This window comes from Nicotiana tabacum, chromosome 7 (genome assembly GCF_000715075.1).
Source record: "Nicotiana tabacum cultivar K326 chromosome 7, ASM71507v2, whole genome shotgun sequence".
Taxonomy (NCBI): Eukaryota; Viridiplantae; Streptophyta; class Magnoliopsida; order Solanales; family Solanaceae; genus Nicotiana; species Nicotiana tabacum.
Window position 1 is genome coordinate 40,211,237 of NC_134086.1, and position 15,420 is coordinate 40,226,656.

Below are 15,420 nucleotides of genomic sequence, written 5' to 3' on the forward strand. Positions count from 1 at the left end.
TTTGGTAGCACAATAAAGTTATCTCAAGCCATTTTGGGTACATACTTAAAAAGAAACGGGCGGCCCGGTGCACTAAGCTCCCGCTATGCATGGGGTCTGGGAAAGGGCTGGACCATAAGGGCTTACTGTATGCAGTCTTACCCTGCATTGCAGCAAGAGGTTGTTTCCACGGCTAGAACCTGTGATCTCCTGGTCACATGGCAGCAACTTTACCAGTTACACCAAAGCTTCCCTTCTTTGGATACACACTTTATTCTTGCAATTGAAAGTTTTGGCAGGCTCTTTCCTAATTGATTCTTGCACTCATTCCTTGAAGAACAAAAATTTTAATGGTAAAGGTGCAGTTTTTTATTACAAAATCTAAGGTTAACAAAGAAACCTCGGTTCATATGGAATACATATTGAAATACTTCTAGAGAAAGTTGACAAAGTTGACATTAAGGGATCCTGGATTCAGAATTGGTTTCTAAATCTTTAAAGGTTAGCTCCTTGTCCTTTTTCTCTTCAGTTTCATGGACAACTTTTTGCATTTCTCTGTTCTTGCCCCAAAGCAGAAAGTATAGACCGGCAATTACAATAGCTGATCCAATTACACTGATCATGATCGTTTATGAAGGAAATTAGTTAGTCAGTGCTAAGGTGAATATTTGGAAAATGGTTAAAAAAGAATTTAGAAGTTTTTAAACTGTTGAAATCACCTTCCAAGATGTAGTTGTTCGTGTAGAATGGGAACGTCGAACATGGCTGCCATAATTTGGACAAGAGGACTGAATGCTGCAGTGAAGACTGGACCCCTCTTCTTCACACACCATGACATTCCCACATAGCACATTCCTGAACCTATTAATCCCTGGAAAAGTATACTTTTGTTAACTTAGGAAGTTTTAAACTTAAATAATAATGAGATAATTAAGTTTCCATCTTGTGTTTAGAGGCCTCTCCATGATTATGTTCGTCGTTAAATTAAACAACACAGAAGGGCGTTTACTACTTTTTGTCTCGTATGTTCCTTTAACAAACTAAAGGAAAGGACATTATTTGGTTCATAGCAGACTTGGCTTTTCTTTTATCTGTACTTGTCATATTCCCAAATCGACGTTGATTGTCACAAACATTCAGGATGTCTAACGAATCCGTGAAAGTTCTCTTTAAATTCTTAGTATTTCAAGCACATACAGTACTAACTCGATCTGTGGTGCATCAGAACTTTGCAAAAAGGAAAATACAATGAGCGATAAAGAGAGAAATAATTTCCACGTGAGGGACAGGAAAATATCTATATCTGCTACTCCTACTTAGGAAGAAAAAAACCAGCATAGAGAGTACTTACAGCATAGATGATAGTCAACATATCGATCTTTTCCCTTGGAATCCACATGGATAGTCTTCTATCGATAGACAAAGTTAAGATAGCCGATTGTATGGCACTAAAGAAGGTCATGATAACAGTGCTAGAGTACTTGCATGGATATCGATTTCCAATAAAGGATTGAAGAAGGAACCACGATGACCACAAAAACGTCCCAGCAAACAACGCCAGAGAACCAAGAATCCATCTTTCCTTTATTTTCGAGGAACTAATAGCAGCATCCGAGGATGGAGATACATATTGTAGGTCTGAAAAATGAATCAAAGGGATGCCTTTGTAAAAAGTCAGTATGAAGGCACCTCCAACGCATATTAATGTACCAATCAATTTGGCTATTCCACTTCCGTGTTTGATGTTGATAGTCTCTAACCTGCATCACATTCATGCATAATGGAGTTAAACCATTATCGGTAGAATAAGAAAATAGGACAGTCTAAAGCTATTTTTTCATTGACATAAGCAAACTGAGCTTTCGGACCCAAAAGGTAACGCCATAAGGAATGTGATCACAGGAACCATGTTGACAAAAGCACATGAGAAAGTTGCAGATGTGTATTCTATTCCAAGAAGGAATAAGTATTGCGTAAGAGATGCCCTACAACAAAAGATGTAACATATGGTCAAAAATGTTTAGCAAGAAAACATAGCCATGCAAAAGAGCCATTAAACTTAGAAGAATATAGTGAACACTATAGAGATCGTTCAGACTTACCCAACAATAGCACTCAAGAAAAGGTTACACAAGATTTGAGGGGTGAGTTTTGGTCTAGTATTCCTGCAAGAAGAAATTAAAAAGTTGCATTTTCAAAGGAGACAAAGGTTTTCATATATCTGAGATGGAAATTTTTCCAAGAACTGGGAGACAATCTTCATACCTTTCCAGAAAGAAGGCAATTGGGGCTAAAAATATGGTCGAAATGGACTGTCGATAAGTAATGAAGACCAAATGGCTCATTCCATCCAATATAATCTTCTTGAGAAGTATATTACTAATGGCAAAAGCAAAATCAATTGCCAACATAATAAAAATAGGGTACCATTCCACATAGCTCTTCATCTGAGCCTTTTCCCTTTCAATGGACCCTTTAACTTACTTCTCCTGAACTGCCTCTTCTTTGAATTATCATGTGTTTTTAAACCTGAAGCTGAGATAGACATTTAAAGTTTCACATAAACTTTAGTGGAGTGAAAAGTGTATACAGAGAAGGGATTAATTCCTGCAATCACATCAATGCTTTTAATCTACCTAAAAAGTTGACATTTTATTTAACATCATATACTCTATCATTTTCTCCTTTTCTTTGTTTGAAAGACTACACTATTTCCTTCCTTTTGACTGATCCTTTCCAGCATAACAAACTCATTGTGAATTAGTTTCGGGATTAACAAATTCATCGATACCAATGAGCTAAGGGATCAACCTTTGTATCTCCACTCCTAAGCATAAGGGCAGCCTGGTGCACTAAGCTCCCACTATGTGCGGAGTCCGGGGAAGTCCGTACCACAGGGGTCTATTGTACGAAGTCTTACCCTGTATTGCAAGAGGCTGTTTCCACGGCTCAAACTCATGACCTCCTGGTCACATGGAAGCAACTTTACCAGTTACGACAAGACTCCTATTCTCCACTCCTAAGCATATTAAGAATATTTATCCATTTAATATTCCTTGGCTTATTAACTTGTCTTTAGAACATTTAACATGTGAGTCAACCCACTAATCTAGGCAAACTTTCCATTTTAGTATATAAAAAGTAGTGTGGTGAGCATCTTGTGGATGGGGGTCAAACAGAAATGATTCCCCTTCCTGCAGCATTGTCATCTAATTCATTTTTTCACTCTTTGAGCCTAACTGTTTAGTGTTGATGGCATCTAATGCTGCTTTTAGAAACTTGTATCCAAGCATCTTCAGAGAACAATATGGGGACACAGAATAATTCATCTTATTCATATAAGAATACTATTACTATTCCTTTTTCAATATTCTTTAGTTAGCAGAGCATACTACCTGATATGGGACCAGGTATTTTCCTTGCCATACAAACTCATAGAGGGAAAAGAGGAAAATAGTCTTTAAGTAACCAACTGGCTGAATAAAAACTCGCTTCAAATGACGTTAAAAAGATAGTTAGCATAAGCTTTAATTGCGAAAGATCTACTACAAACTTGTTAAAACTAGTTCAGAAAGCAAATTAAGATTAAGGTCTCCGTACCTTACACCGGTACGTAAGGTAGTGTGTACGCAGACCTTATATAAGGTACGGAGGTAGTTTAGAAGGCAGTGTGTACGTAGACCTTATATAAGGTGCGGAGGTTATTTCTGATAGAGTTTGTTTCTCTACCTTATAAAGGTTGAAAGGTTGTTTCCGACAGACCCTCAGCTCAAGGAATAGCGAACCGGAAGGACTGGAACTATGTAACAATTTCACCTTCGAAAGGTCTATTCCTGCGGACCAAGAAAAGGATTTTCCACATGAAAGAGCTAAAAGGATGGATCAAATCTTAACTTTCTTGTACAGTTTTAAAACATCAAAGAAAGAAATTATCCCACTTGGGTTGCAAGATATGAGGGCCACCACTACAGGGGATAGTTATATTGGCTATAAGTCACAGCAGTGCTTTTTAACCAGTAACATCACATTCTTTTCAATGGAAAGTAAGGGGATGGACAATAGACACTGCTTTCATGTCTGTTATCTTACTCCTTATTCTTTTGTTCCATATCTAAGGTATTGAGCTGGAATCCTTTCTTCTCCTTTAGTAACAGTACGAACCACAGAATTATTTTCTAACAACTGTTCTTTGCATTAGAGGCACGGAACCAGTAAAGTAGAGCGAGAGAACCCTGCGCTTGCCTCTATTGGCATACTGATGTTAAATGTGATGAGATTCTCTATTTCCATTTTTGTTCCATGTCCCAGATATCAGAATTTCTCGATGCTCATATTCAACGTGGTAAAGCATAACCTTTTATACAGAAATCAAATCTCATCAGTACTCTTATTGGCATCTTATAGGCAATTATTTTTCCATCCACACAAGTCTTCTGCAACATGCAACTTATTGAGTAAGCACAAACAGCGAATCATCAAATGCCTCATAATAGAGATTCTTGTTTTTTTAGGTCCATCTATCTGGTAAGAGCTTAACAACTACTCTTGAGGCTTATATTAATTTAGGCATTTTTTCATGGTTTATTAACTGTCCACGTGAAAGCATAACCCGTTCCTAAACCATAAAAAGGAGGAGAATTGCGGCAGGTTAAGCATCAATGTAAAACTAACTATTATGTATCATCTGAATATTAGATATGAATAGACCAGAATGGATGCGGATGATCTATATAGCCTACCCCTACCCATTCTATTATGGGCTTTCCATGCCTAAAAGCACACCAAAATCTTGCAGCTGCAATGGCTCAGATGCCACACAGCTCTATGTGATGTTCAATATAGTTCTGTTTTTATCGGTTTAACCATCCAGTACCTGTAGCCCACTAGCCCGACTAATCTGAATTCGTGTCAGGTTGCTAGCAAAGGAGAGTAAAATGCTTTATACCGATAGGTTTTCCATTTCCATGCCCCAACATGAGACCTCTAGTTAAGAGTAAAAGGATCTCACCCATCGCCCACCACATCCTTTGCTTGTAATGTTCATTATAGTTTCTTCTTGTTGAAACATGTTAATGGGTTTATATGAACATGATCTCGTCAAAATTCACTGTACAAGGTATATTAAAATGTACACAGATATATCAACACACCAATTTTAGCTTTCTTTTAATCGAAAGATGAACTTCAATCCTGCATCAAATGCATTCTTGATGATACATAATACACAAGGCAACAAGGAAACACAATATCCTAACTGTTTTCTAGTGCTACTGCTTAAGGCATCTGCCACAGTGAACCCCAATATCCTTTTCATATCAATCTGCTGACTTTACGAAATCTTTGCTTACAGTTATCTAGTGCTACTACTTGGTGCTTGTGGCATTATGCCACAGCGAACTACTATATCCTTATGCAATGAACTATGCGAGTATGAAGGTTTAACATTATGTCCCCCTTGTGGAAAAAATTTTAATCATTCCCCTCTTTGCATGGATTTGAGAAATCTGAAACAAATAAAGAAGGCGACTGAAAAAAAGTCTTACCCTCTTGGTATTATCCAATTGTCCCACTGGAAAGTAGAAAAGAAAAAGGAAGCTACTTGTAAGGAGTTGAATACTTTTAATGGTGTGAGGTCCTTTGCGGAAATCGTGGGAGCGTAACCCAAAGCAGACAATATCACACCATGTTAAGAATATTTTCGGGTCGTTTTCCAACAAAAACTAAGGTAATGGAGTATATCAGGGTGGGTAAAGAGACCATTATCACTTCAGGTTGACCTCCATCTTGTCCGGTGAAAATGTGGTGTCCAAGATTATAATGTGGTGTACTTCTCTGTGAAGTACCCAAAAGCTAGAGTAAACATATTGAACCAACACACCTGTAGCAATTACAACATATGCTTGAATGTGTCTGTGATGACTGACCAGAAAGGAGAAAAAACGGTATTTCTTTGATTATAATGTTGTCTTTTTCCTATTTACTATTTCCTTTAGATTAATCTTCAGGGCATACACTAACATTAGCCAGAAGCATGATCCAGTGCTATCCTATTTAGAACATTACAGGGAGAGGAACATCTTTTTTGCTGTTTCAAAAGTTCACTTAGCGTTTTGCTTTGTACATACTCCACACAAGACTAATCGACTTCTTGGAAAAACTTGGAGATAACATTGAGTATTAGATGAGGTCTCATTTTGGCATTCTCCACAGTCTATAGTTAGAGCAGAAGAAACTTGATCTTACAGTCCCTTGCATATGTTTCTATAATTATATAATCCCTTTTCATTGAAGATTAGCAAAAAGAATAGCAAAACCTGTAAATAAAGCTCAAGACATATTTGTAGAGTAAACTCTATTCTATTAAAACAATAAGCGAACAGAAAATCATAAACTCCGGATTCAGCTTCCATGCCTCATAATAGCAGTACTATGGGATAAAGGAAGCAACTTGATGGGACATACTACTCTAATGAATAGTTTATTCTCACATTAGATCTTGAACTAACATTAACACTCACCCCTCTCCGCAGTTGGGAAATAAGATTCAGCAACACAAGCACAGGAATATAACAAGTCATTTTAAAACTTAACAGAAAAGGAGATCAAAACCATGAAGCCAAGTGAAATATCCAAAGATAAGCTATCCCATACGTAGCAGGGAAAACAGTGTCAAACTCAGATGAAATTCAAATAGTTATCATAAATCCTCCATCATAAGATAATAATCTCAAATTGCAAATCTATCTTTCTACTGTTGTCTCGCTTCAACTTTCTTCTTCTGCCAGAGGCGATCCAGTGCGCTGTCAGCATCACCCTACGAAGATGAAAAGAACAAAATTGAACTTGTTTAAACTTAAACTATCAGCAACGCCAAAACACAAAGGGAAGCTAAATGGCCTATTCAAATACTAAAAATGAACTTGGATGCAGAAAAGACTGGTTAAAATTGAACATCCCAAGCTTTCTGGATATGAACCAAAACTCCCCCGGCACATAATAATACCTCCATCACATAGAGAAAACAGCAGAAAGATGTGTTATTCTTGATTTTCTGAAGTTTAATTGAGTATTCTAAATCTTTAGGCTTCGTCTCAGGCATATAGTTGAGGTTCTTACTCTGCTTTGGGCATTTTAACTTCTGTAAGCTACTAAAAGGTTACAAAATTTTATATTTCTGTTAATGAAACTAGCTTCAGCATTACACTTTTGGTATGGCTCTCACATCTATTTCTTGGCAGATCGATAACAGAAATAGAAGTGATAAACCAATCTACACTAGACTACTTTTGCACATGGTGACTCTACCCAACTCCCCCCATATTAATTTGCATGGAAACTGCATTTGACCTTTTCTAGGTAGCTCAAAATATTTATAGATGATACGCCCAGATGGTATCACTTATAAGGTATAGATTAACATCAAACCTCCAAAAATTAACAATCTACGCAATATCCCTATTGTACAAGTTCATCAAATGAATTATTAAAACTAAAACCTCTAAGATGTCATGGGAAAACAGACAGCGCCATCAATTTCACCCGCAAACGTTAAACAGGTACTATCAAAGGAAAGAGTACCTGAGCACGGATGAAACCACAGAGAGCAAAAGTGGTGAAACTGCCAGGGATATACAAGCCCTTATCATCCAAATGGCCAACATTAAGTTGAACAGAGGCATGATCCTTTGAAGTGATCACCCTGTTGGTAGCAGAGCTGCAATTGAGGGCACATGTTAGCTATTATTACAACATTCAGACATACAAACACTAAGTAAAATCAATGTGAAACCAAAATAAAAGCAAAGAATTAGGGCATACCATTTCCTGGGGATGTAAAGATCAACGTTTTGTCCCTCTTCGTTCTGCATCTTGGCTAGTGTTTCTGAATACTCCGATCAAGCTTTAACAACCTTTTTTAACCCACAAAACCAAATCAGCATTAAACAAGTTTAATACCTTTCTGGTTTTGACAAATCTAATATCAAACACTTTTTTTCTATTCTACATGATTCAGCTTCTACAAAAATGCACATTCATAAAATAAAATAGCCGTTGACATTAGCATGAACAAAAAATTTCACAACAAAATAGAATCTTTCAGGTTAAAACAGAAAAATCCTCAATTACTGTTCTACAAAATTACAGTATTCAGCTTCAATAACTTAAATCACATTTGTCACATAAAAAGGTCATAGCGATTAACAAGAACACATTTTTCTAAACCCATAAGAATTAGAGTTGTCTATATCCAAAAAGGCAAGAATTCTGTTACCCAAAACGAAACACGTTCAACCCTTCTTCTTTTTTTCTTTTCTTTTTGACCATTTCTATGAGAGAATTTACAGAAGTTAAACTGATGAACAGACCCACGAATCTTGTAGAACTAACATGAGAAAAGAAACGATAAGTATCATACCTGAGATGAAGGGAGAGCTCTTCAAGGGGCAAAGTGTGAAGAAGTGACACAAAGCCACGATTTAAGCAGATGAGAAACCCTAATGTGAGCGTTACCCTAATGGGCTTACTTATTGGGCTTATAGGCCCAATGACCCTGTGGGAGGCCAAGAAAAGAATGATCGAAATCAGAATTGTTAAAAATGAAAATAGTAGGATATAACATAACCAACTGAATAGAACGATTGATATTTCTACTACTAATTATTTATTTATTTATTTATTTATTTATTTATTGTCAATTCTTTATAAAATATTCACCCTGCCCTCACTTGTGATCGAGTACTAAAATTTGAACCCTCACCCTACTTATGCATATGCACTCTTCCTAGAAGTACTTTTTAATTAATTAATATAAATCGAATTAAAATTATCCATTATATATAGTTTTGACGCTGGCAAGTTAGAAATCACTATCTTAAGTCTTGTTGATGTCACACCCCTTTTTTTTTACCTCACTTAACCCTATTAAATAAAAAAAAATTGAAGTTCAAAAAGGGTTTTCAAATTCGAAAGTGACAAAAAATTGTGTTTAAAAGGATTTATTTAGAGTCGTCACCTTGTTTCGGTGTGCCAGGTCACCATTTTTTTTAAAAATGATTTTTCCATTTAAAACACTTTGAACTCTAAAACTAAGTTTGCACTAGAGATTCGGGTAAGGGGGTTCATTTGACTCGGGGAGAAGGTGTTAGGCACTCCCCAAGTCCCGTAACTAGTACGGTTGCATACCCGATCTAGTTGGCTTTTAAAATATTCAAGTTGAGGTAAAAACACACATAAAAGAAAAATAAACACAAAGAGGCTCGAGGTCGTCCCTACATAAACGAAAATAAATAAATGTAACTATCCTATATTACGACTCCAATGATGATACCACGGTCTTCTTTTACATTCACTTCGGGGCATTCCCCTGATAAAAATATTTACAGATTTTATGGGGCATTCCCCGGATGAATTTAACTAAAGGGGGCAACCTCTCACCTCAAAGTTAACAAAACGTCATAATATTGCCTACCCAAGTGCGGTGTGATGACACAAAAGGTCATCACTTGTTTTAGAAATAAATTCTGTGTTCTGAGGCCTTAAAAACCTCTTTCTACCTCATCTCGATTTGCATGAGTCCGGACGCGTATCCGAAAAGCCATTATGTGAAAATCTGTGAAAAATGATAAACTTTGCCTTTAAAATGAATTTAAGTCGACTTTGGTCAACATTTTGGGTAAACGCACCCGGACCCGTGATTTGACAGTCCCGGAGGGTCCGTAGGAAAATATGGGACTTGGGCGTATACCCGAAATCGAATTTCGAGGTCCCAAGCCCGAGAAATGAATTTTTAAAGAAAATTATTTTCTGGAATATATGTAAGTTTTTGGAAATGAAATGTGTTTGGAATTTGATGGTATCGGGCTCGTATTTTGGTTCCGGAGCCCGGTACAGGTCTTATATATGATTTAAGTCGAGCCTGTAAAATTTGGTAAGAAACAAAGGTCATATGGCGTGATTCGGAACTTTAGTTGTAAAATTTGAAACTTTGAAAGTTCTTGAGATTTTCCTTGAATTTGATGCTAAATTCATAGTTGTTGATGTTATTTTGGTGATTTGATTGCACGAGCAAGTTCGTATGATGTTTTTAGGTTAGTGTGCATGTTTGGTTTGGAGCCCCGAGGGCTCGGGTGAGTTTTGCATAGGCCACAGAGTGAATTTTGCACTTAGGAATTGTTGGTATGTTGCAGGTCTGCAGGCTTCGCATAGCAAATGCGAGAGAAGGCCTGGGCAAGCCTGATCGCAAATGCGATCATTTCTTCGCAAATGCGAAGAGGCCCAGAAATCCCCATTGTCGCAAATGCGACTCTACCATCGCAAATGCAAGTTCGCAATTGCGAATAGTGATCGCAAATGCGACATCTGCGACCTGCAAATTCATGACTTAGCCGAAAATCTTTCATTTTTCAAACCCTTTCAAAACATAAACTTTCTTGGGCGATTTTCCAAAGAAAAGTTCTTCTCCAAATCAATTGTAAGTCATTTCTAACTCGATTTCTTCAATCTTTAACATCTTTTCGCATGATTTCAACTCAAAATCAAGGGTTTTCATGGGAAAATTAAGTGTTTTGGGTAGAACCTAGGTTTTTCAAATTTTGGGGATTTGGACCTCGATTTGAGGTCCGATTTCAAAACAAATTATATATTTGCATTCGTGGGGGAATGGGTAATCGGGTTTTGGTTCGAACTTGGGTTTTGACCATGTGGGCCCGGGATCGATTTTTGACTTTTTGGGAAAAACATTGAAAAACTTATTTTCATGCATTAGAATTGACTCATTTAGCATTTATTGATATAATTAAGTAACTTGTGGCTAGATACAAGCGAATTGGTAGTGGAATCAAGAGGTAAAGCGATAGTTGAGACTCGAATTGTGTTCGTGGCATCGAGGTAAGTGTTTGGTCTAACCTTAGCTTGAGGGATTAGGAGTTGTGTCCTATTTGCTATGTGTTATTTGTTGAGTACGACGTATAGACATGGTGACGAGTATCTATACGTTGGTGTCAAGCATCCCCGTGAGTCTTATACTATGATTAATGTGACTCCGTTTGTATTGTTCATGCCTTATGTGATGATTTTATTGTTGAGCAAAGCTTGGGGAAGTACTATTGGTATTTGAATATTGAAGAGTGTTGGCTCAAGTTGTAAAATGAGTTGTGGAAGTATAATTGGTAATTGAACCTTATAGAGCATTGGCTCAAGTTGTGAAGCAAATGTGAAAAAGAGAAGAGGGTTATTATATTGTCTTCCTTGCCGGGATGTTATTGCTTTTAATGATATCTCCCTTACCGGGATGTTGATGCCTTCGACATTGTTCCCTTGCCGGAATTTGATTGTTGTACTATTGTTCCCTTGCCGGGATTTCATTGTGATTTTATTTATTTCCTTGCCCCTTATTGCTTGTGATTGTTGTTTGGGTGAGGAAGGGTGTTAAAGCATAAAGGGTGATGTCATGTATAATTTTGTGAGGAAGAGTGTAAAAGCACGAAAGGTGATGTTGTGCCGCACGATGTACAATTCCGTGCCGATTATATTGATTTTTATGGTAAGGACGAGAGTAAAAGCACGACGGGTGATGCCGTGTACTTGTTTGATTTCTGATTCTTGTTGATAATTGAGTTATGGTGCTCCTTATATTTACATGCTATCCTTCTATTATCATTTGATGTTTTTCCCGTAGCATGTTTCCCCATCCCATTCTTAACTATACATTCCTGCTTTTATTTTCTGCTGTATATGATTTATCGGCATAGGTTTATTTGGTAGTCTGGTCCTAGTCTCGTCACTACTTCGCCGAGGTTAGGCTAGGTACTTACCAATACATATGGTCGGATGTGCTGATACTACACTATGCACTGTGTGTAGATCCCGGTGCAGCAACTTTTGGACCTTAGCTTTGGGGTTGCTGCCTTCAGTCCATTCGGAGATCCGAGGTAGTCCTGCCGGCGTCTGCAGGACTTGGCGCCTGCTTCTATCCTTTTATTCTGTTTCTTTCATGTATTTCAAGACATTGTTTGTAATAATTCTTTCTGACCATTATTTGTAGTACTCTTAGACAGTTTGTGAAATTGTGACACCAGTCTTGGGTAGTTTATGTATGGATTGATATTGGCACCTTTATTAATATATTATGTTTCAGTCTTCCGCTTTTAAATTTCCGCTGTTTATATAATGTTGGCTCCAAATTGTTAAATGATTAAAAATGGGAAAAAGGTAAATAATTCAAAAGGTCGGCTTGCCTAGCTTTCACTAGTAGGCGCCATCACGACTCCCGAGGATGGGAAATCCGGGTCGTGACAAGTTGGTATTAGAGCTCTAGGTTACTTAAGTCTCACAATTCACAGACAAGCTTAGTAGAGTCTAAGGGATCGGTACAGAGACATCTGTATTTATCCCTAGAGGCTACAAAGTTAGGAAAAACTTCACATCTATTCTTTCCTGTCATGCGGTTTGGTTTCTCAATGCTTATTGAATTTCTACTCTGTTCTTTCGCAGATGGCGAGAACACGCGCTTTCTCATCCACTGATCAGCAGCCCGAGCCCCCAGCAGCAGCTCTCACGAGGGGCAGAGGGCGAGGCCAAGGCCGTGTTAGAGGCCGAGGCAGGGGCAGAGCTCATCCCAGAGCAGCAGCACCAGTGGCGGAGCCTCAGGTTGAGTCTGATGATGAGGTTCCGGCCTAGGCAGTTCCGGTGTGCCCAGTTAGGTCCCAGAGGGGTTCATTTCTACCCTAGTACTCCAGGATGCTCTGATCCATCTAGTGGGCCTTATGGAGAGTGTCACCCGGGCAGGCTTGTTTCCCGTATTACCAACCATCTATCAGGCTGAAAGAGGAGCCCAGACTCCTGCTACTCGCACTCCGAAGAAGATGGCTCCCCAGTTTCAGACTCCAGCAGCTCAGCCATTTGGAGCAATTCAGCCGGTGTGGTAGCTCAGCCCGGTGAGGGAGCATCTATGTCTGCCGATGCCTTGTGGAGATTGGACAGGTTTACCAAGCCCTTCCCTACCACTTTCAGCGGTGCATCTTCTGAGGATCCCTATGATTATTTAGACAGCTGTCATGAGGTTCTCAGGAACATAGGGATAGTGGAGACGAATGGGGTCAACTTTGCTACTTTTCACTTATCTGGATCCGCCAAGACTTGGTGGAGGGATTATTGTTTGGCCAGACCACTTGGGTCACCAGCTTTGACTTGGGATCAGTTTTCTCAGTTGTTTTTGGAGAAGTTTCTTCCTGTCACTCAGAGAGAGATCTATCGGAGATAGTTTGAGCGTCTTCAGCAGGGTTCTATTACTGTTACTCAATACAAGACCAGATTTATTTATTTGGCCCGTCATGCTCTACTTATACTTCCCACTGAGAGAGAGAGAGAGTGATGAGGTTCATTGAGGGACTCATTCAGCCTATTCGACTTCAAATGGCTAAGGAGGCGGGGAGTGAGATTTCTTTTCAGGAGGCGGCCAATGTGGCTAAGAGAGTTGAGATGGTTCTATCGCAGGGAGGTGGTCAGGGGTCTGACAAGAGGCCTCGTCATTCAGGCAGATTCAGTGGCGCCTCATCTGGAGGTAGGGATTCGTATGGTAGAGGCCATCCTCTTAGGCTTTTTCAGTCGGCATTTCAAGTTTCTCACGGTGCTTCAGGTAGTCGTGGTTCTCATATACAGTATTCTGATCAACAGTCATACAGTGCACCACCACTCTAGAGTTCTCGGGGTGGTCATTCAGGTCGTCAGGGTCAGCAGTCTTAATAGCCGAGGGCTTGTTATACTTGTGGCGATATGGGGCACATTGCTAGATTTTGCCCTCGAGCATCGAGCAGCTCTCAGCATCAGGGTTCCCATGCCATGGTTCAGGCACCGAGTGTTCCATAGCTTGTTCATCCAACTAGAGGCGGAGGTAGAGGTGCTAGAGGTGGAGGTAGAGGTATTAGAGGTGGAGGTCAGGCCACTAGAGGTGGAGGCCAGCCAGCAGTAGGCCATCCTAGAGATGTAGTTCAGAGTGGTGGGCCCCAGCCCCGATATTATGCTCTTCCAGCTAGGCCTGAGGCTGAGGCTTCCGATGCAGTTATCACAGGTACTGTTCTGGTTTGTAGTAGAGATGCTTCAGTTCTATTTGATCCAAGATCTACGTACTCCTATGTGTCATCTTATTTTGCACCATATCTAGTCATGCCTAGTGATTCTTTGAGTGCTCCTATATATGTGTCTACACCGGTGGGTGATTCTATTGTGGTAGATCGTGTCCATCGTTCATGTAGTTGTGATTGGGGGTCTTGAGACTCGTGTAGATTTGTTACTTTTGGACATGGTTGATTTTGATGTCATATTGGGGATGGACTGGTTATCACCTTACCACGCTATATTGGACTGACATGCCAAGACTGTGACCTTAGCCTTGCCGGGTTTACCTCATTTAGAGTGGAGAGGGACTCCTAGTCATTCTACCCGTAGTGTTATCTCATATGTGAAGGCTCGGCGTATGGTCGAGAAAGGGTGTTTGGCCTATTTAGCATATGTTCGTGATTCTAGTGCTGAGGTTCCTTCTATGGATTCCATGCCTGTTGTTCGTGAGTTTCCTGAGGTATTTCCTTTAGACCTGCCGGGTGTGCCACCCGACAGGGATATTGACTTTTGCATTGATTTGGCTCCGGGCACCCAACCCATTTCTATCCCGCTGTATCGTATGGCCCCGCCTGAGTTGAAAGAGTTGAAAGAGAAGTTGTAAGACTTACTTGAAAAAGGCTTCATTAGACCCAGTGTCTCGCCTTGGGGTGCGTCGGTGTTGTTTGTTAAGAAGAATGACGGATCGATGAGGATATGTATAGATTACTGGCAGTTGAACAAGGTTACAATCAAGAATAAGTATCCATTATCGAGGATTGATGATTTGTTTGATCAGCTTCAGGGTGCCAAGATATTTTTGAAGATTGACTTGAGATCTGGCTACCATCAATTAAGGATTAGGGCATCCGATGTCCCTAAGACAGCTTTTCGCACTCGGTACAGGCATTATGAGTTCTTGGTGATGCCATTTGGGTTGACAAATGCCCCAACAACTTTTATGGCTTTGATGAACCGAGTGTTCAGGCCTTACTTGGATTTGTTCGTGATAGTCTTCATTGATGATATTTTGATCTATTCCGGCAGCCGGGAGGAGCATGAGCAGCATTTGAGAGTGGTTCTTCAGACTTTGAGAGACAGTCAGTTGTATGCTAAGTTTTCGAAGTGTGAGTTCTGGTTGAGTTCAGTTTCATTCTTGGGTCATGTTGTATCAGCAAAGGGTATTCAGGTGGATCCGAAGAAGATAGAGGCAGTCAAGAACTAGCCTAGACCAGCATCAGCTATAGAGATCCGGAGTTTCTTGGGTCTGGCAGGCTATTATCGTCGGTTTGTGGAGGGGGTTTCATCTATTGCAGCCCCGATGACTAGGTTGACCCAGAAGGGTGC

At 39.6% G+C, this 15,420-nt stretch overlaps 2 protein-coding genes across 2 annotated transcripts; both read right to left on the reverse strand.

The window, feature by feature from the left end:
- Nucleotides 1-324: 324 nt before the first annotated feature.
- LOC107793440 (WAT1-related protein At3g30340-like) lies at nucleotides 325-2,554 on the reverse strand. The gene is made up of 6 exons (XM_016615795.2): nucleotides 2,245-2,554; nucleotides 2,082-2,144; nucleotides 1,848-1,964; nucleotides 1,331-1,739; nucleotides 699-850; nucleotides 325-594 (listed from the first exon to the last, which is right to left on the reverse strand). The coding sequence occupies exons 1-6, from the start codon at nucleotides 2,424-2,426 to the stop codon at nucleotides 438-440; spliced, it is 1,080 nt and encodes a 359-aa protein (XP_016471281.2). The 5' UTR covers nucleotides 2,427-2,554; the 3' UTR covers nucleotides 325-437.
- A 4,025-nt stretch (nucleotides 2,555-6,579) lies between these two features.
- Nucleotides 6,580-8,533, reverse strand: LOC107793454 (small ribosomal subunit protein eS21). Its single transcript, XM_016615817.2, has 4 exons — nucleotides 8,396-8,533; nucleotides 7,798-7,889; nucleotides 7,558-7,693; nucleotides 6,580-6,793 (listed from the first exon to the last, which is right to left on the reverse strand). The coding sequence occupies exons 2-4, from the start codon at nucleotides 7,845-7,847 to the stop codon at nucleotides 6,728-6,730; spliced, it is 252 nt and encodes an 83-aa protein (XP_016471303.1). The 5' UTR covers nucleotides 7,848-7,889; nucleotides 8,396-8,533; the 3' UTR covers nucleotides 6,580-6,727.
- Between the last annotated feature and the right edge of the window lie 6,887 nt (nucleotides 8,534-15,420).